The 21248-nt window shown below is 33.3% G+C and overlaps 1 protein-coding gene across 1 annotated transcript in view; it reads right to left on the bottom strand.

Annotated features, from left to right (window-relative positions):
• Adamts6 (ADAM metallopeptidase with thrombospondin type 1 motif 6) overlaps window positions 1-21248 on the bottom strand; it is a 270679-nt gene that overhangs the window by 128620 nt on the left and 120811 nt on the right. The window contains exon 9 of the mRNA XM_076856114.1: window positions 2382-2528. Coding sequence (XP_076712229.1) covers window positions 2382-2528 — 147 coding nt within the window. The remainder of the gene's footprint in view (window positions 1-2381; window positions 2529-21248) is intronic.

The following is a 21248-nucleotide window of genomic DNA, read 5'->3' as shown; positions in this document are numbered from 1 at the left end:
GGCCCTTGTGTTTAAAAATCTTCTATTGGTTGGACAGATTATAATCAGATTTGTTTAGTTTATTATTAAAGAAGGTGGGGAAAACCAACTTTTCTCCAAGTCGCTACCCATTTTCTTTCACATCTATCTTTTATTGATGGTTTTAACTTTGTGAGCATTCCCATGAGGATGCACAAGAGAAATATTTTAATAAAATACAGGATAAATAAGCCCATTAGAATCCTGTCAACACTCATTGGGTTTATATGTACAAAATGCAAAGAAGCAATGAGGATTTAAGAATGCCTTATAGATTAATTATTTTAATTAATTCAGTGGACCACTTTATAGCATCTGGTAGTAATTCTACATCTCTCACCAAACCAGTGTTGATTTCTTAACTGTATTTTACCAGCAATTTATGGATTCTCTGTGGTAGTATCTTAACATTACAAACTAAATAAGATCTGGAAGGAGATCAAAACTGATTCATGTACGTATATATGTATTTTAATAAGGGAAAAGAACACACAAACTTATTACATGCTTAAGGCATGAAAGTATTAGACTCTGGTTCTTTTATTTAGAATACAGAAATGGTACTACATAATGAGTTGTGTAAAAGCCAATGGGATGGAAACAGTAGGAAGGAAAAAAGAAAATGGTCCCCTTGAAAACAAAAGAAGGGCCACCATAAAAAATACACAGGAATCCTGAGTGTATTACATAGTTTATCTTTCTGATGATAGAGATTAAGATTCTATTATAAAAAATGAGCCAAGTCAAAACAAAAATCCAGATCTGGCTTTATTTCTAGGGAAAGCTGACCTTCAGTAATGTTTAAAATTTAGGTAAATTGTATCATTAGAAAAGTATATAACTAGTGTTTTGTATTTAAAACTATCAAAAAATGTCAAATTCTCTGTGGTCTATCTTTATAGTATTTCAGTTAGTTTGGACCAAGGAAAGTACAGTGTTATAATTTTCTATTACAAGATTAAAAATTGTTGGAGTATAATATGGTTATTCAGAAGAACTGCCTTCTGAAATGAATTTACAACTTCTTCAATTTTATTATTACCTTAATTAATTGTAAAGAGCCCATTTTTAACTATTCCTCTTTTTCTTTTTTCCTTTTTTGCAGTCCTGGGGCTTGAACTCAAGGCCTCTCTCATGCTAGGCAAGTGCTCTACCAATCAGCTATACTTCCAGTCCTATCTTTTGATTTTTGAGTAAAGCACTGTGTTAGGTAATTTAAAAATCTCATATTTGAGGCCTTATAAAAATATGAAATGTAAGTTTTCAGAATATATAATCTGGCTAGTAGTGGATACAAAGAAAATGTCTAGTGAGTACTTTTAACCTGTACAAACTATCTGAAATTTTGCAATGCAATCATGGTAATATAAGCACATTTTAATATAAACAGTATTTTAAAACGCATTTCTGTGTTTGTGCTTTATGTATGCCTCTTTTTTCACACAATATTTATTATCTCCTCCCCAAGGAAAAAATAGCATTAACCAGATATAGGCAATGGTAGAGCAATAAAGCACTGAAACCTTAATATTATTGAAAATAGTAATATTTATCATCTAATGATTGCTTATAAAGTGTTTTACACATATTATAGCATTATACATAATTATATATATATAACACCTAATGATATAAGAATTATGATTTAAACTCATTAAAAAATTAGGACACTGAATATTAGAAAGTTTAAGTAACATGCCCAAGCTAACACAGGTAGAAAGTAAGACCTAAGTCTATCATTTCCTCAAATTGAATCTGGAAGCTGTGTGCAGGAAGATGTGGAAAACAATCTCTTTTCATAAACATCTCCTTTCTCTTCATATTTAGATAATCAGACTCTGGTAATATACATTGAAAGATCAGAAAAGAAGTTCCCAAACTGCAGAAGATGGGTTACTGAATAAATCATTTTCTCAAAGTGTTCATTTCCTGGCTGTTTGGTTTTTTGTTGTTGTTGTTTGTTACTATTAGATAGTTTGGCACTCCTACATGTTCAGATTATTCACCAACATAATAAAATATAAAATCACTAAATTAAAGTTTAGTTTATTCTCTATTAAAGGTATATAAATGTAAATTCTTTCTGAAATTTTTTTCTCGATTTTGAACAATTCTAATCGCTCATATTATTAATCCCATTTATATCCTTGTTCCTCTTCCTCTAGTTTATTCAGTAAGTTTTGTTTGCACATGAACTGAAAAATTTGCCACAATCTTATATTAAAGCATGTGGGTATCAGCCAGAAATATAACTGGGCCCTATAAAACAGACTCATTATGCAAAATTTGAAGCACTACAAGTTAGGCTTCTACCAATGACTTACTTTTGGAGCAATTAATCATACTCTCCAGAGATTACTTACTCAAGAAAGCTGGTGATATAGTCTCGACTGCAGGCAGACCAGGAAAAAGGATTGGTATTTGCAGTAATGTGAGCTGCCATAAGTTTTGCTGCTTCATGACCTTTTGTCCCACAAGAATTTCCAATGCCATCATGGTTCATACCAAAACTGTTTTAATTAGGAAGAAACATAGGAAACATGAAAGAAAGAAATATGAACAAAACAACAACCCCCTATACACCTTAATTTCCTTATCTGACCACTTATTAGCCTTATCAGTATATGCCATCTATCAAGATAGACCAGATCCTCTAAAGAAATGTAGGATTAATGTTAAAGAGACTAAGGAATAATTCAGTGATACAATGATATCTAATTCTCTTTATACTTATTAAATTCTCACATTCTCTCATATGATACCATCACTTATTAAACCGAAAAAGGAATATACATAACCTCACTTTATAGAGGATAAAACTCCGATTTAGCAAAGATAAATGACTTATTAAAGTCACACAGTAAGGCCTGAAATTGCTAATAGAACCTGTCTTTTAACATGCTAGTAGTGTTCATCCTACCTCACTATGATGAATCTACAGGGAATTATAAAAAGACGGCTATGATTCATTGAATTCTAGGTTGTAGAGCAAACACAAAAGTCCTTTTCCTTAACACTGATAAAGAAGAATTACATAAACATATAATTTATGTCTATGTGAGTTTAGTGTGTTTTTAAATCATTTGAAAAACCTCGATACATTTTAGGGTTAGGGTTTTTCTTTGCCCAGGCCTCCATTTTTCAAAGATTTTCTTTGTCATCTTTTCCCTATGTCTTATATCCATGCTTAATGCTATCAGTGTGATCTTGAAACACACTTCAATCATAAAAATAATTTTCTGAGTGGAATATATGCTTGCTACATATGAAAACAGTTTAACTTTTTTCAAAAAAAGTATTTATTTTTTAGTTGTAGTTGAACACAATACCTTTTATTTTATTTATTTATTTTCATGTGGTGCTGAGGATCGAACCCAGAGCCTCACACATGCTAGGTGAGCACTCTACTGCTGAGCCACAACCCCAGCCAAAACAGTTTAACCTTTTTTTAAAGTAAGTAGTAGATGAGGTCATTAGTGAAAGCAAATATTAATAGTTATCATCTTGGCAGTGCAAACACACCGAAGGTGTGTAAGAAAAACTGTTTTAATTAGGAAAATATAGCATTGACCTGTGTTTTATACAGGTTACTGTTGTAACTACAGGGGAATTAGTGAAGTAGGAAGAGAATGGAGCTGAGGAGAACAGTTGTAAGATAATTACCAATTGAGAAATGATGTTGGTCTGAACTAGGGCACTAGTTCAGACAAGTGGGATTAGATTTGAGACTTCTTCAGGAACAGAATAGGTTGTACTATGAAAAAGTTAATTATTGATGACACATAATATATTCACAATGTGGGGCAGGGAGGATGACAACCCAACAATAAGCAAAGACATGTATGAGACTATCTAGTACCCTAAAGTAAGAACACTAATTAGTATTCTGGTTTGACAGCAACCCACTGGAGTCAACCTCCTTCAAAGGTCTTCTAGGAATGTGAAGGTGAAGTTTAAAGTGGATTGAATTAAACTATATTCTTTCAAAACAATTTCTCTCAAAAAACAATATTCTCTCAAAAAAAAGCACTCACCTACTACAGATTTACATAGTGAGCTCAATAGTGTAAATATGCAAAAAAATTAATATTCCCTATTGCTCTCAAAGGTTGATGTTACTAATACTACTATGATTCTTTTTAAGTGGTGACAGTTTTAAATATACTATTTCTTTTTAGCAGCAGTCTTATACAAACCACGGTGCCATGTTAAGACAGATGCAAGAAGGCATATAATGATTTAAGATAATCCATTTAGAGATCCTCAAACTTCTTATGAGCTCTTCTAAAAACAAAAGTGAAGCTGCTACTTTCAAAATCATATTTCTTTCACCTTACAAAATAACAGCATATCTTTTTATCATCGGTAACATTACAATAGTGCATTGCCTTATATAAAAACCTGAGTGCCAAGAAAAGAAAGCACTGGACACATTTGGTATCAGTTTTAGGAAAAAAGTGTGAATTGTAGTAATTAGCTTTCATTAAACCATATCAATTAGCTTCAAATTCTTTACATTTATCAATTTAGCAGGAGGATATAATCAAATTAATAGATGACACATTGTTAACACTACTTTTTGATGATGGATTACTATGGTTATTTTTGACAAATAATTTAAAAGGAGTTCAAAGAGTTGAGCAATGTTTTTGTAATAAATTCCTTTTAAATCTGTCCACTTAACTATGTGAATGAGTTTTCTCAGCATTCATATTTATAGAAAAAAATATAAGAATTGAATTGGTGATAAAATTCTGCTTCATTATGGCAACACAGAGATATATGCAGTAATTTTTTTAAAATCATCTAAAGATACATCTTCTAATAAATACTTTCATAATTAATTAATCATCAAAGTGTATAGTATAATATAATTATATATTTGATAATTAATCATCAAAGTGTATCAAAAATTATGATATGATGAATAGTCAATGTTGGAAAAACGGCAGCCGCACCCCAGAAAAAAAAACCCCAACATGGCGCCTACGGACCTTCTTTTCCTACTTTCCCCTTTTTCCACTGGTGCGAAAAGTTCCCACGTGTGTGAACTCTCCTGCCAGCGCCAATATTTCAAATCTCGCTGGCGGGGAACCTTAGCCCCAATAAGAACTAATTCCGTGGGCTCCGGAACTGATATCTGGAAGAACTTGCCAATAAATGGGTGGCCCGCCATTTATCTAAGCCCTGCCATCTCTCCTTAGATCTATATAAACACACAGCCTTTTGCAATAAAGTGGAACTCTCCCCGGCGAATTGTCTTGTGTGGAGGCTTCTTTCAGCCAGCCCAGAAGAAAATTTTTATTTTCTTTATGATCATGGGAAAATTTTTAATGTAATTTTAATTTATATGTTTTATTGTAGAAATTCATAGTTCAAAAATTCTTTGAGTATAAAACATCTATTAAATATACTATGCTACATTAGAATATCCACTAAAACAAAATTCTAGAAAGGAATAGGCATATTGCATTAAAACGGGGGGGGGGGGAGTGGTTTTTTTTTTTTTTTTATGGATTCTCATAATAATTCCAGTGGCCTCAAACTCTTGGGCTCAAGCAATTCTTCTACCTCACCCTCTCAAGTAGTTAGAACTGCAAGAGTGTGCCACTGTGCCCTGCTAATTTGACTATAGAAGAACCTGCTTGTGTACTTTTTAAATGCATAATAGTAGTTACTAATTACTATGGCATTTAGATTAAACTGGATATATTTTTTAATTTTTAAATTTATTTTAGTTGGATAACAAGTTATTTCTGAGGTTCAGAACTGCATACTATAAATAACTTGTAAATCCTCTATGCACTGCTCTTAATCCTTTAACCTAGGTCTTTAAAATAAAAAAAGCACTCATCCATCTCTTGACAGTATTTCTACATGCCATAAAGCCTTTCCTATTTAATTAAACTGAATATACTTAAAAGAGGACTATACTAATTTTATTTTCAAATATCAAAAGTTGAAATACTTTAGAAGTTCTCACTTTACAATAATTTATATATAGAAGAAAAAATTTTAGACATCCACCAAAGCTACACAATATGGCACATGGTCTTTTAAAAATTCCTTCATGGTATATATGCAAAATGATTTTAAAACTAATGAATTCAAGTAACCAAAGCCCCAAATCCTTAGTTCTAGTTCTATTAATGGTCTTTATAGTTTATGTGTCAGTTGCAGACAGTTGTCTTAGGGATTTATGTTTCAGCTGTATAAGAGATTATATATTTTGTAGTCTGTATGTCAAACATAAGAAATTCTGGAAATGATTTGCCAGTGTTGAACAGTTCACTTATCATCACACAAGGTGAATGAAAGTTTATAATTGCCATTTGTGAGATCATCTCAATACACACACATACATACACACACACACACACACACACACACACAGTAATTGAAAAAAATTCATTTTCATTTATTTTAAAAAGTTCCCTCCTGAGAAAATTCTATAACTGAAGAGTTTGGCAAAAGAAATAAAACTCATTAGTGATTGGAGACAATAAGAGAAAATGTCACTTGAAAACTATCACATTGGCAAAAATTAGCATGTTATCTAAGATTAAGTGTTGGCACTGGTGTAGAGAAACAGGGATCTTGGTGCATAACCACTGTATTGGGAACAGAGAAGCTCTTCTGGAGAGCAAGCCAGCAGTACTTAGTCAGATAGGCAGAAGCATTAAGATTCAGCAATCCAATTTTTTGATACATATCTCAGAAATATTCTCAAAAGGAATATTTTGAGAATGTTTATGACAGAATTATTTATGACCACAAGGGGTTGTAAATAACTTATGTCTGTCCCTAGTGAATGGGTAAGTAAACTTTAGCAGATGTATATTATAGAATACTCAGCTAAAGTTAGAAACAACAAACAAGATAGATGTCTACACATAAATATGGGTGGATGTGAAAAGATTAAGAAGGGAACAAGGTCTTAAGAACTATACTATATAGTTAAACAAAAATTACATACATGCTTTTGAATAACAAGGGCTGAGAAATTGTTTCAGATTGAAGACTAAAGACATACAACTAAATACAATGTGTTATGGTTTGGATATGAAGTGTCCCCTAAAGTTCCTGTTTTTTTTTTTTTTTTTTAAGAGAGAGAGAGAGAATTTTTAAATATTTATTTCTTAGTTTTCGGCAGACATATCTTTGTTTGTATGTGGTTCTGAGGATCCAACCCGGGGCCGCAAGCATGCCAGGCAAGCCCGCTACTGCTTGAGCCACATTCCCAGCCCTAAAGTTCCTGTTAATGAATGAATGTTCAGAGGTGATATTATGAGATTTGTAACCCAATTAGCCCATCCTAGTTTGAATGGACTAACTAGGTAGTAATTGTATGCAGATGTGGCATGATTGAAGAGGTAAGTCCCTGGGGGCATATCCTAAAAGTATGTACCTTCACTGTAATCTCTTCCCCATTCCTCCTCCTTCCTGATTCCACCATGATCTGAGCAACTTTACTCTGCTGGGCCCTACCACTATGATGTGCTGTCTCACCTCAGGCTCAGAGCAATGAGGTTAGCCATCTAGCAACTGAGACCTCTGAAATTGTGAGCCCCAAATAAACTTATTATTGTTGGGTATTTTAGTCACAATGACACAAAATCTGACTAAACACAGTGAAAACTGGATTAGGGAGAAAAAAATGCTATCAAGTATGCAGATGGGACAATTGATGAACTTTGAATATAAACTACATATTAGGTAACAGTGGTATATCAATGACAAATTTTCTAATTTGATAATTGTACTGTAATATAAGAGAATATTCTTCTCCTTAAGATACATATGTTGAAATATTTAGGGATAAGAAACAGTAAGTTGTACAACTTACTCTCAAAGAGTTCAGAGAAAGTACATGTGTACATTTTCAGAAAGAGAAAGCAAAAGCAAATGTTGCAACAAATTAACAATTTTTTAATGGGGTGAAGGATACATGGGAAATCTTTCGTTAATCACAACTTTTCTGTAAGTTTGAAATAATTTCAAATTTAAACAGTTCAAAAGTAAACACATATACATAAAACAACTCATAATATTTTACAATTCTAATATATGTACCAAATTCTTTAGAGAGGAGGGGAGAAATGTGGATGTGGAGATACACACACACACAAAGAGTTATTAAACAAGTAGGGTCCTTGCTGAGACTGAGACAATGTTGCTATGGCATGACCTAAGGACGGATGGATGGATGGATGGATGGATGGATGGATGGATGGACGGATGGACAAAACTACATCAAACTCTCAGCTTTTGAGTTTCAAAAAAATTATAATTAAAAAAGAGCAGAAGAAAAATAAGAATAAAAGAGATTTTGGCAAACTGAGGACAACCCCAGTGGGTGAAGAGTGCTGATGGGAACATCTTCATGGTTGATTTTATGTGGTGAATAAAATATTTTTCATTAAATAAAGCTAACGATTTACATAAAGCTAGTGATTCTCATTTGTGGAAGGTTTCAGGAACACACACGTGCGCACGCGTGCACACACACACGAAAGATTGGGGGACGGAGTTGGAAGAGACAGTATTTTTTGGGTGATTCTCCATATCTTCCTAGCTGTGTCAAGAGCACAAGACCCTAATCACTTGCTCTTTTATCAGGTCACATTTCAAGATAACTTTGAGAAATGAGGTAACATGTCCCCTTTGACAAAGAACAGGTCAACTTACTATTTGCTACAGAAATGGCAGATTTCTCAAGCTCAATGTTTGTAAGTTGTGATGCAAATTCTCTCCATGTATAGCATTATATGGGTCATATTGTGTTGCCTTTGTAGATAAGGGGCCAGTGTAATATGCTGATGGCTATGTTTCTTGCTGTGCTGTGAGAAATAAAATTCTTTGTCTCTGACAGGAATATCATGTCTTTTGCCTCACTCCATGCAATATTAATAGGCAACTCATCAGATTACATGTGGAGTGAAATCAAATCTCAAATCCAGTCTCTCTCTCTCTCTCTCTCTCTCTCTCTCTCTCTCTCTCTCTCTCTCACACACACACACACACACACACACACATGCACTCACATGAACACACACAAACAAACACACGGGGGAGGGGGGTTGGCGGGAGGAAAAGAGAAAAAATTTGTAGTTGATTAAGGTAACTAATCAATCATCATGGAAAGCTAAGTTCCTGAAAGCAAAGTTCCCCAAATTAATCTTAATTTTTTATAAAATGAAGTTCAAATTATCAACAATATTTACTAAAACAGAGTAGGCTTTTTGTTTTGCTTCCTTCCCAGGCAATAAATTGTATGTAGAAAACTTTTGACAAAATCTCTGGGTGGGTTCAAGCAGATTTAAGTAAAAGACCAGAAATTCCTTCTCATATCTTGGTATTTCTCTTCATATCTCAGAAATTGAAGGGATATTTTATCATTTCTAAATTTTTGAATAAGAACTTTCCCCTCTTTTCCTCTAACATATCACCCCCCCAAATCCATAAGATTTATAAGAAAAAGAAGCACAAACTCTATTTTTAATGAGAAGTTAGAAAACTTCTAAAACTATAAGCAGCAATACCCAAATGAATATTGTTATGGTCTGGATGTGAGGTGCTCCCCAAAAGCTCACATGTGAGATACTGCAAGAAGGTTCAGAGGAGAAATGATTGAGTTGTGAGAGTCTTAACCCAACCAGTGAATTAATCCCCTGATAGAGACTAACTGAGTGGTAACTGAAGCGGTAGGGTGTGACCAAAGGAGGTGGTAATTGGGAGCATGGCAAGTATCTGGCAAGTGAGGAACTAACACACACACACACACACACACACTCTCTCTCTCTCTCTCTCTCTCTCTCTCTCTCTCTCTCTCTCCCTCTGCATCTTGATCATCATGTGAGCTGCTTCCCTCTGCCACACTTTTCAACTGTGATGTTCTGCTTCCCTGGAACCCTGAGGAATGGAGCCAGCCTTCTGTGAATTGAGACCTCTAAAACCTTGAGCTCTTAAATAAACTTTTCCTCCTCTACAATTGTGCTGGTTAGATCTTCTAGTTGCAACAGTGAAAAAGATTACTAAAACATATATGGCAAGCTGGCCAAGTACAACAGTCTCATGAAATATTTTATATCCTACACATACTTAAGAGAGAATAAAACATCAATATTTTAAAGATTATATAGTAAACATGTATGCAATTTCTGTCAAATTTTAAAAATAAAATATTTCAGGGCTGGAGCTGTAGCTCAGTGGTAGACTGCTTGCCTAGCATGCATGAGGCACTGGGTTCTATCCTCAGCACCACATAAAAATAAACAAATAAAATAAAGGTATTCTGTCCATCCACAACTACAAAAAAAAATTTTTTTTAAATTCAAAATGATAAATCATAGTCTCTCATGTTGACCTTTGCAATCATATTCCTTTTCCTTTCCTGATATTCAATACTCTTACTTTTATGCTTATCAACTAGAATTTGAAATTTATAGAAGTTGAATCAAACTGTACGCATTCTTTTATACTTTGTTTCTTTCATTCAACAATTTGTTACTAAGCTGTCCAGCTACATATCATTCACTTTCACTGTCAGATAGAATTCCATTGTAAATATACCATTTATTTATCTATTTTTTTAAATGAGGATTTGGAATGACTCCAGTATGGAGCTCCTAAAAACAATTCTGCCAACTACTTTTTTTGTTTTGTTTTGGTACCAGGGGTTGGACCCCAAGGTTTTCAACCACTGAGCCACATGCCCAGACCGTTTTTTATACTTTTTAAAATTTTGAGACAAGGTCTTGCTAAGTTACTTGGGGCCTTGCTAAATTGCTGAGGCTGACTTTGAACCCACGATCCTCCTGCATCAACCTCCTGAGCTACTAGGATTACAGGCAAGTGCCACTGCACCCAGATGATTATATCTCCTGGTAGTACATGTAAGATATCTCAAGAACAACTTCTTAGTTTGGTCCAGGGACCCTTTACACTTTTAAAAATATTGAAGACTCCAGAAATCTTTTGTTTATGAGGTTTTAGCTAGTTATTCTATCATATTAAACATTAGCACATACTTTAAAATACTTAATTAATTTAAAATAATAATCCCAATGTTATATAAATTATCATTTAAATTAAAAATATCTAGCTTTTTCAAAGTAAAAATAATCCAGAAAGACGAGTAGTATTATTTTATTATATTTTTGCTAATCTCTTTAGTATTTGATTCCAAGACATCTAAATACTCATGCCTGCTTCTTTATTCAATATCTATTGTATTTTGTTCTGGATGAAGTATATGATGAAAATCTGGTCTCACAGTTATCTGTAGTTGGAAAAGGAGAAGTATTTTCATAACATTTTCAGATAACTGTAGATTTTTTGATACTATAATAATACTTGGCAACTAATACTTTTTTAAGGTTACTTGCAATCAATCAAAAATCAATAATTTTTCATATTATTTCATTAATATCACCAATATTGAGAAATATTGAGAAATCTTTTAAAAAAGTCTTTTAGTTATAGATGGACACACAATATCTTTGTTTATTAATTTATTTTTATGTCATGCTGAGGATCAAACCAGTGCCTCACTCATGCTAGGCAAGCACTCTGCCACTGAGCTATATCCTCAGCCCCTAGAGAAATTTTTAAGAATTAGGAAGCTGTCAAGTCCACAGTGTCAAGAAAAAGTTTACCTAAATTCTAATTTTTGCTCAGAAGTTCAAATTTTATCTTTGGCAACAAATAGTGCTAATTGTTTTTCTTGATAACAGTTTCATTCATTCATTTTCAAATAAATTTTCTGCCAACTATCCATGGTTTCAAAGTTGTTCTTTCAAATAAAAATTCTGTTCCAGGAAAAAAGCAGGTAACTCATCTCAAACTATTAATTACCCAAGTGCTTTTTCTTGTGACAGCCAACAGACTTAGGTATAGAGCAAAAAGTGCTTTATATACTTACCATTTAGTTTAACACAAGCATTCAAAATGCTTGCATTGAAGATTGTGACTTAACAAAATTAAAAATTTTGCTGTCTCCTCAAGGATATTCTTAAGTAAAACTAGCATGGTTTTACTGTGAGCATATGGTAGCAACAAATACAATGACTACTAGGATGACTGCACTAATCCATTAGGTGCCAGTGTTTATATCCTCCATTGCTTTTGCACAACTAGTATGAACATCAACATAGGCTTTTTAAAAGGCACATTAAATCTTAATCTTATGAAAAGAGTTCTGATCTGAAAGTCCCTTATAAATCCCAAGATTCACAACTTAAGAACCACTATTCTAGAATATATATGGAAATTAAATTGTTGGATCACAAGTTATATAAAATTTCAACTTTACTAGATGAAACCAAACTTTTCAAAAATGATAGCACAGATTTACATGCCATAGGTAGTAGATAAAAACTCTGTTTTCAGCACCTCTTCATCAATATTTATTGTATAGTCAGATTTCTTAATTTATGCCAATCATGGAGAATAGAATTTGCACTCCCCCAAAATTAGTTACAATGACTATCTTTTGTACATGCTCACTCAAAACAAATGATGTTTTGGATGTCTTCTTTCATAAAGTGTGTAACTACTGTGTGTGTGTGTGTGTGTGTGTGTGTGTGTGTGTGTGTATGTATTTTACTGGGGACTAACCAAGATTGAACCAAGTGCTAAGTAAGCATTCATTCTACCACTGAGCTACAGCACCAGCTGTATTTTTTATTTTATTTTGAGACAGAATCTTATTGAGTTGCCAGATTGGTCTTTAATATGCAATACTCCTGCCTCAGTCTCTGAAGAGCTGAGCTTACAGGTATGTGTCACATACCTTGCTTAAGTACTTTGTATATTTTGTATTGGGTTGTTTGTTAATTTGTAGTTTTTTATGTAGTCTTGAAGCAGGACTATGTTAGTTAATTATGTTGCACATATCTTTTCCTACACTGTCCTTTTTCTTTTATAGTCTTTTGATAACATTTAATTGTAATTTCAGTAAATTCTTAAATTGTAATTAATCATAAATATCAAGTTCTTTGTTTTGTTTAATTTTTAAGCCCTTCTTTATCCTAAGATCATGGGAATTTAGTTCTATATTTTTCTTCTGAAACCTTTAGTAATTTGATTTCCACATTTAGGGATTGCTGGATCCTACGGTAAAAGCATGCTTAGTTTTATAAGTAACTGCCAAACTGTCTTTCAAAGTTACTGTTAACAATAATTTTTTTAAGCCTGTGTATAGCTTGACAATGAATTCCATTTTACCTAGTACAAATTAGAAAGTAAAACAGAAAGTATGTTTTGTGTTTTGCTTTATTTTCAAGACCAAGCATACAGTCAGAATTTAATAACTGGTGATTATTAAACCAATTATCTAATAGCCTCTAAGTAGACATAAAGGCATAGTGAAATGGATTAAAAAATCTATCAACTGAGATTTAATTTGGATAAATTGAGGAGACACACATGTTTAAAATGCAGGACTAATAAATATTCTCTTATAAAACAGAATCTGAAGTGAGTTCCATATTCACCATGATGTACTTCACCTTTTTCTTCTTCCCTTGTTCATGCAGTTACCACACTAGAATTATATAATTCACTTAGACAATAATACACCATTGTGCTCATTGTTAAGGAGAATTTAGAGATCAAGGGCTACTAGGTTTATTGAGAAGCATTAAAATATAGCATATTATTTGTCCAGCTGTATTCTATCTTTTGAGTTAATGTAAGGACTGGTGCTCTGGTTCTATTTCTCCTAGAAAAAAAAAAAACACTACCTTATACTCAGTAACTAAATCCCCTGTTTATTGCTCTTCCTCTTGAGATTCAAGAAGCAGGTCAGTACTATACTTCTTTTGGAAAAGTGATTTCATTTGGTCTTGGGGACTGTATCAAAGTCCTGGGTAGTAACCCCACTTCACTATATTCCACCTTCTGGGACATAACACTTAAAGCTATTCACAGGACTTCCATGATAATGACAATGTCCTGAGTGAATCTTGATCTAAAATCTGCTGCCAAAATAAACTAGCAAAGTTCTCACAATGTAAATTGGATACAATGTGCTTAATTAATTCATTAATATAATTTGCTTTAAATAAATCCCCTATTGGTTATATAGCAGAAAATATTGAGAAGTAGACTAATTTCAGAAGAAAATTTATTATGTCTGTAGCATGGTATAACATAGAACTCTTTTATTCAAGTTATTTTATCAAGTTGTTATTCTATCCATGGTTTTGTGGGCATTTACTAAGAACCATTGATTCTTATGCATTGTGCACAAGTTAAAAACACAAGACCAAAACCAAAGGAATAGAGAAGACGGTGGCTTCAAAGTGTGGCTTAAGAGGGAAAAGATGATACAATTAGATTTGTTTTGTCCAGTTTGATAAAAAATATTATTTTCTGTAGGAAATTATGAGGTTTGAAACTGGTGGCTAGTGTATTTTTTTCATATGCAAAGCAAAATTCTTAAACAGTATTTTAAGTAACATAGGATCTTAAGGATTTCAACTATACCATTAGAAAACGTATAAAAGGATTCTTCATTTACCCTGATCTCATCATCTGCCCTAATTAGCAGTATTTGTCTCCTATGAGTGCATGACCCTCCCCAACAGATTTGGTTCTGAAGTTTGGTTACCTGGCGTTACAATTTTGTTTTGTTTTGACACATGAATGAGAGTGAGCTTAAAGAAATATTTTTGAAATAATTGATCAAGAGTTTGAAGAAAGGAATAGAGAAAAATGAAAGAGAGAAAGAGGACAGAGAGAGACAGAGAGAGAAAGGCAGGCACATGTTTCCAGGCTAGAATCTGTTTTCATCATCACTGTATCCAAAATGCACTATATTCATCTCAGTAAATCTCTGGAATTTACTCAGTAAATCTCTGGAATTGGGTACTCAGTAAATCTTTAGATTAAAAAAACCTCTACTTTGAGAGATTTTGAGAAGTATCATATGTATATATCTTCCTTGATGGTGAACAATGTAATAAAATATACAATATCATATAATGAGTAATAAAAGGGGAAAAGAGGAGAGTTTGGATCAAAATAAATGGAATCATCAATCAAAGACAAAGGGGTAGCTGTCTATTAGAGAGATTTACTCATTAAATTAAGTTTCTATAACTCACTGAAAATCTGTCACATACATCAATCTATTGATACATACTTTACTCAAATAGTTTATATATAAATTAGATAAATTTACTTGAAAATGATATTTTCCTTTGAATCCATATTTAACACAAAAATTTCCTTAGCTATGGTAAGCATTTAATTATAAAAGAGTTTATAATCTATTTTTATTTTTTAAGATATATGATATAAGCTCATTTGTGATTTATGTTTTATCTCATTTCATTATACATATAAACACTTAGCATTGTGAATGTAATATAATGCATTCTCTAACACAAAGTAATAGCTTACTCTTGAGTTTGGTACATAGTTCTTAATTGGTTTGGGAGAGTAGATTTTTAGGAATGAAAAGGTTATCTGTAGCCTACTGAGAATAAATTTACTATTCATTTCATCTACAGATTCTTGTTAAAACACAAATGAAGATAGTCATATTGCTAAAATATCAACAACATTGCATTTGTTAAGACAATAATGATACTTTTAACTGCCAAGCATTCTGTTAAAGAATCACTAGTACAGAGAACATGTACGTTTTCTGCTACAAAAGGAAAGATTAAAAAGATATGGCCTGTTTTTATAGAGATCTAACACATACACAATTTCAAGATTATAGAACAGTTTCCTAATATAATTTTTCTTAAATAACTTTTGTAAATGACAAAAAAATTGTCTAAATTGTGACAACTATCAGATCTGAAAGTTAGACCTTCCCATTGTGGCAGGAAAATACAAAAGAATAAAGAGATATTGTTTAGAATTAGTTTTCATTGGTAACTTGTCCTTATTCATAATGATCTTGGCTATAAATCACTTGTTATAATAAAGCAAACACAGAATTTTAGGGACATATTTAGAGTCTTCTATATTCACATCTGGCAAACATGTTTAGATTTAGTAGTTACTCAAGATGATTATTACAGTTTGCTCATGTGTTTTCTAAAACAGAGTTTGGAGTTCAATTCTACTTTTGTACTTTAAATATAATTTACTAAAACAAGTGAATTCACAATACTGAACTTACATAAGAAGATATTTAAGGAGGGTGGTTCCCAGCAGAATCTGATACCTAAGCTCTTTCTGTATCTGTACAAAACAATGTTCACATGTAGTATAAGAACTTGTGAGTTGAAAGTTAGATTTCCAAAAGCCAATAAGATCACTATAATATATTTACATTTCTTCTACCAATACTTTAAAGTTTTTCTTCTATCTAAATATAAAAATGCTAAAGACCATAGGAAACAGGTTATTAGAAATATACTAAGATGTTAGGTGGTTTATACATGTGGATGTATGTAACACTCATTGCAAAGACAGGGAAGGTTAGCTGTGAAAGGAATTGTTTGCCATTATAATCTTCCTTTGGTACTTTGGAGAAAATGTTGCTAATTGGGTTCAAGGCAGCTAAAATTCTTAGTCAATTAGGTTAATGGTGTCTGCCTACATATTCATCTGCTTTTTCAATAAAATAAAGGCAATGCCTTATCAAAGATCCTAAAGTTGACAGTAATAAAATTCTGCTTTAAGGAGTCTATTATTTCTGTAACACACACATGCATGTCTATAAACACATTTTATTCTGAAATCTCAGACACTTAATGCAGACTGGTCTTTTCTGTTTTTTCATCATTAATGCATATCATGGTTAAGTCTTAATTATTGAAATAATTTAGTTGTTAGACTTTATTATAATAATTTTTCTACAGTTTGTCCTTATATTACTATTATTACTTTAGCTTCTGGGGGACATATCTATATATGTGAATGTTTATCTATGAAAATGTGTATGTATATTGTATACATAATGTTATATATTATATATATGTGTGTCTATATATATATACATATATATAATAAAAACATATGTATATGTATGTGTGGAGAAAGAGAGAGAAAGCATGCACACATAATTTTGGTCTCTTATTGGTCCTAACCTAACCAAAATTTAATATTTATTAAAAGATAATAAGGCACTATTTTAATAACATATACCAATTTTAGAACATTTTAAAAATTCAAGTGAGAGACAGAACAAAATAATATTATCAGGAATGGTTTTAATAGTTTGGATTTTAAAAATAGCATTATATAGCTTTGAAGCTTAATTGACTGAGAGAGCAAAATATTTCAATCATGCTACATTAACTGAAAATGTATCCATACCACAGAAAAAGTAAATTCACTTTCTTCTCCCAAATGGTATAAGGCTTTAAAGGAGACACAAAATTCATTATTCATTTTAAACTTTACAATAAAAACATTCACCATTTAGAGCTGGGAGTGGTGGCTCCAAGCTAGTTGAGAGGCTGAGGCAGGAGGATCATCTGAATCTAGGAGTTCAAAGCAACTTGGACAACATAGCAACATAGCTAGACCATGTCTCAAAAAAAAATACTAATTATTCTTTCATTAACAATTATTGACAGAATGTCTACTACTTCACATTAAAACACTATTTATCTCAGCTTCTATTACCTAATACTTCATGTGGCATGATGAAATATATTGAAATATATTCAAAAAAGATAAACAACCATCAGAACCAGACTAGATATGGCACAGATTTTAGAATTAGCAGACAGGGAATTTAAAATAATTATGATTAATATCCTAAGAGCTATAATGGAAAAGACAGATTACCTGTTAGAAAATACAGTAATATTATCAAAGAGGTAGAAACTCTGAAAAAGAATCAAAAGGAAGTGCTAGATTTTAGAAACACCATATCAGAAATAAAGAATGCTTTTGAGGAATTCTTTAGCAGACAAGACACACTAAGGAAAGAATCAGTGAGTTTCATGATAGAATTAATAGAAACTTAAGTTTTTCAAGATGGTATAATAGAGAAGGTCACTTTCCTGGCTTATCCATGGATGAAATCAAATAAGCAGATAGACAGCTTCTCAGCAAAGTGAGTGAACAAAAAAAAAAAAAAAAAAAAGGTGGGGGAGTTCACTGGAATTTAATAATAAACATTCAAAGCAGATCAGAGACTTAGGAGGTTGGACGTAATAAAGTAAGGAAGAAATATGCAGCACTACAACTGCTACCTGGCTGCAGACACCAGCCAAAGTGATCCCTCCTCAAGCACAGTGGAGGGATAAGGGAATTAAAGGAACCTGCATTTTTAAGAGGCCTGAAACATGTCTGGGTACAGTTTTGAGGTCAAAGACACTATCCAACTAAACTGGAAGGCATGCTGAACAATATCCTTGTGCTACAAGGAAGTACCATTTCTATCTGCTGCATGCAGAGACAGAGAAAGGAACCATTGTGCAGCCATGGCACAGGGGCTGGCAGCTAGGGGAGCCGATTCTTGGCAAACCAGAGTTTGGCCTAAAATACAGGCTTGGCAAACACAAACTGCATGATATAGAGTGTGCCTAAATGACAGAAGAAAATCAAGCATGGAGAGAGGTTAACACAGGGGCCTACTGGTCCTGGAAACCCGTCTGGCTCTCCCCTGCCAATAGGCTGCTTGCAGGACTGGTTGGGAGAGATGCACCTGGCTGGGAATTCAAAAGGGCAGGCAGAAGAGATTGAGTTTGAAGACTGAACCTGAGACCAGAAAATGTGGGGTTCACAGGTGACACAGTGGACTAACAATTGGCTCCTCCACCAGATGAATGGAACTCAGGGGATATACCTGGGGTGCAGTCTTCCAGAAGACACTGGCAATTGCTAGGCTCTGAGGTGTGCTGATTAAAAATCTACAAATCAATCAGCATTCAGAGAAAAGCCTGGAGTCTACCTGAGACTCATTCCTGCCTCCAGGAGTTCTGCCTACTGGATTACCTCTCTCACTCTAGCAACCCCACCTGAGAGTAGAACAAACATCACACTCCAGACAACACAACCTAACACAGCTGAGAAGGGAAGCTGAGAATCTGTTGAACTCCAATGGAAACAATACATTAAATTATCATGTTTTTTCTTTTCTATGTTTAATTGTGACCTTAAAAGTTTATATATATATATAGATATATATTTAAGTTCTCATTCCTACATTTCTAGCATTTTTGAAACCAGTTATAGTTAATGGACCAGTTTTTTTTTTTTTTGGAACTAGGATGTGTGATTGGTGTGTTTCAATTTTGTTTTGTGTTCTTTCATTTTTATTTTTATTTTTTAAAATTTTTACTTTGCATATATTTTTATCTCTCACTTATGTCTTTCCTTCTATTCTTTTTCTCTTTCTTCTGCTAATAGCCAATGTCTAGTATTCTCTATTTCATTCTTCCTTTTTTACTTCTATCTTCTCTCCTCCTCCCTCAGAATCATCACCTCCTATATCACCTTTCTTCTCTCCCTGCCCACCATTCAAAATTGTAAACCTTTTGCAAACTTACTATTTTTATTGCAGTCAATAACTGATCATATCATTTCTGTATATTGTGACAATTAACATTGTCTACATTATGACAGGGACTACTTTGTTTAATGCTATATATTGTTTGGATTGTTTTTTGTTATTATTTGTCTCTCTATAAATGGTGAGCTACTGGAAACCTTCAGGAACACAATAAGTCTACAGGATAGAAACTCTACTGCCTCAGATCCATACTGTAAGATGGGTAGGCATCAATAACATGAAAAAGCAAGAGAACAAATCAACCCAAACAAACCAAGATTCTTCAGTAAAGAAACCCATCAATACCACAGTGGAAAAAAATGTCAGAGAAGCAGTTTATAATATACATAGTTAAACTGTACTGCTAGGTAAAGGATGATGTAAGGTGTGAAATCAGAGAGAAAATATAGGAAGTGAAAGATAACTTCCATAAAGATATAGAGATTATGAAAAAAATCAAGCAAAAATCCTTGAAGAGAATAAACCAAATTGAACATTCAATAGGAAGCATCACCATCCCCTTATTAGCCTCACTTAATCTCAATAGAAGCCTGCTGTTTACCCTCAGGGAACAAGTAGTTTTCAAAATTGAGCTCCTCCAAGGTAATTGGCCAGAGACTGTGAGCATTGGTTGTCTTTCAATGGCATTATTTTCCCATATGCATTATGATATTAAGAAATTCAACCCTAACCTGTATTAAAAGCACAGCCCAAGGTCCTAATTGAGGCTAAATCGATGCCTTTGCAGGGCCAAGGGGTTATAGGAGGCACATACAATTTAACTGAAGCTCAGGTGCCATGTGGATTTTTATTTTTAGGCCATGACTCTTCAGAACGCGTGAGGGCAGGGGCTGCTGATCTGGCTGTGGATTCAGGAAGCTCTAAAATGAATCTCTACCATTCCTTTAAAGGTCTTTCTGGTTCCTCCCAGTGATGTCATTGCCAAAGTCAGTCTTGTAGTTGTTCAGATGTGCTCCTTTTTGGTGTCTTGTGAGACTTAGCCAGTGTTCCAGATGCCCAAGGTCAGAGCCTCTGGAGGGCCCAGCCCCTTCCTGGTACCAGGTGTGTACTCCCAGCCTGTGTGAAGGTAGTCCTTCCAAAAGCAGTGAAATAAGAAATTCTGCAAATGGTAACCTGGAAGATAAGCGTGTGTCCCTTGGGCCTGGATTTCCACTATGTTAGTGAGTGTAGGAAGATACTGTGTCTTTAATAGATAAAAATTCAATGTATGCTATGAATTTGTTGGTTTGAAACATTGAAAATTTTTCATTAGACAATGTTTACATACCTCACCTGAAAGTGTATATATGGAAATTTTAAAATATACTAAGTTGCTTTAAAACAATATAGGTATAAAAGTGGGAGTTATTTTAACTTTGAATATGTATCAAGTCTCTTAAATATTGAAATTTTGTAGGCTTTTTGTGCTTCTGTGTTTTACTTTCCTATTATATCATGTAGGAAACTGTGTTCTTGTTATTGATGATGGGGCCCACACTGAAATCCAGGCTTGGAAGGATTTCCTGTGTTGTTTCAGATTTTCTTGTTTGGTTTTGAGGGAAGGGGTATGGAGCTAAAGGATGTGTGGGAGGGATTTCTCTAACATTGACACCTATTCCATGAGCTTCTTAAGGCGCTTATTTTACTGCAGCGTATTAAACTTCTTTGATATTAAAAAAAAAGAAAGAAAGAAAGCATCACCAACACACTAGACCATTTGGAAGATACAGTTTCAGGCAATGAAGACAAAATATGCAAT

The sequence above is a fragment of the Callospermophilus lateralis genome, chromosome 5 (genome assembly GCF_048772815.1).
Source record: "Callospermophilus lateralis isolate mCalLat2 chromosome 5, mCalLat2.hap1, whole genome shotgun sequence".
NCBI lineage: Eukaryota > Metazoa > Chordata > Mammalia > Rodentia > Sciuridae > Callospermophilus > Callospermophilus lateralis.
This window is presented reverse-complemented; position numbering and strand designations above follow the sequence as displayed.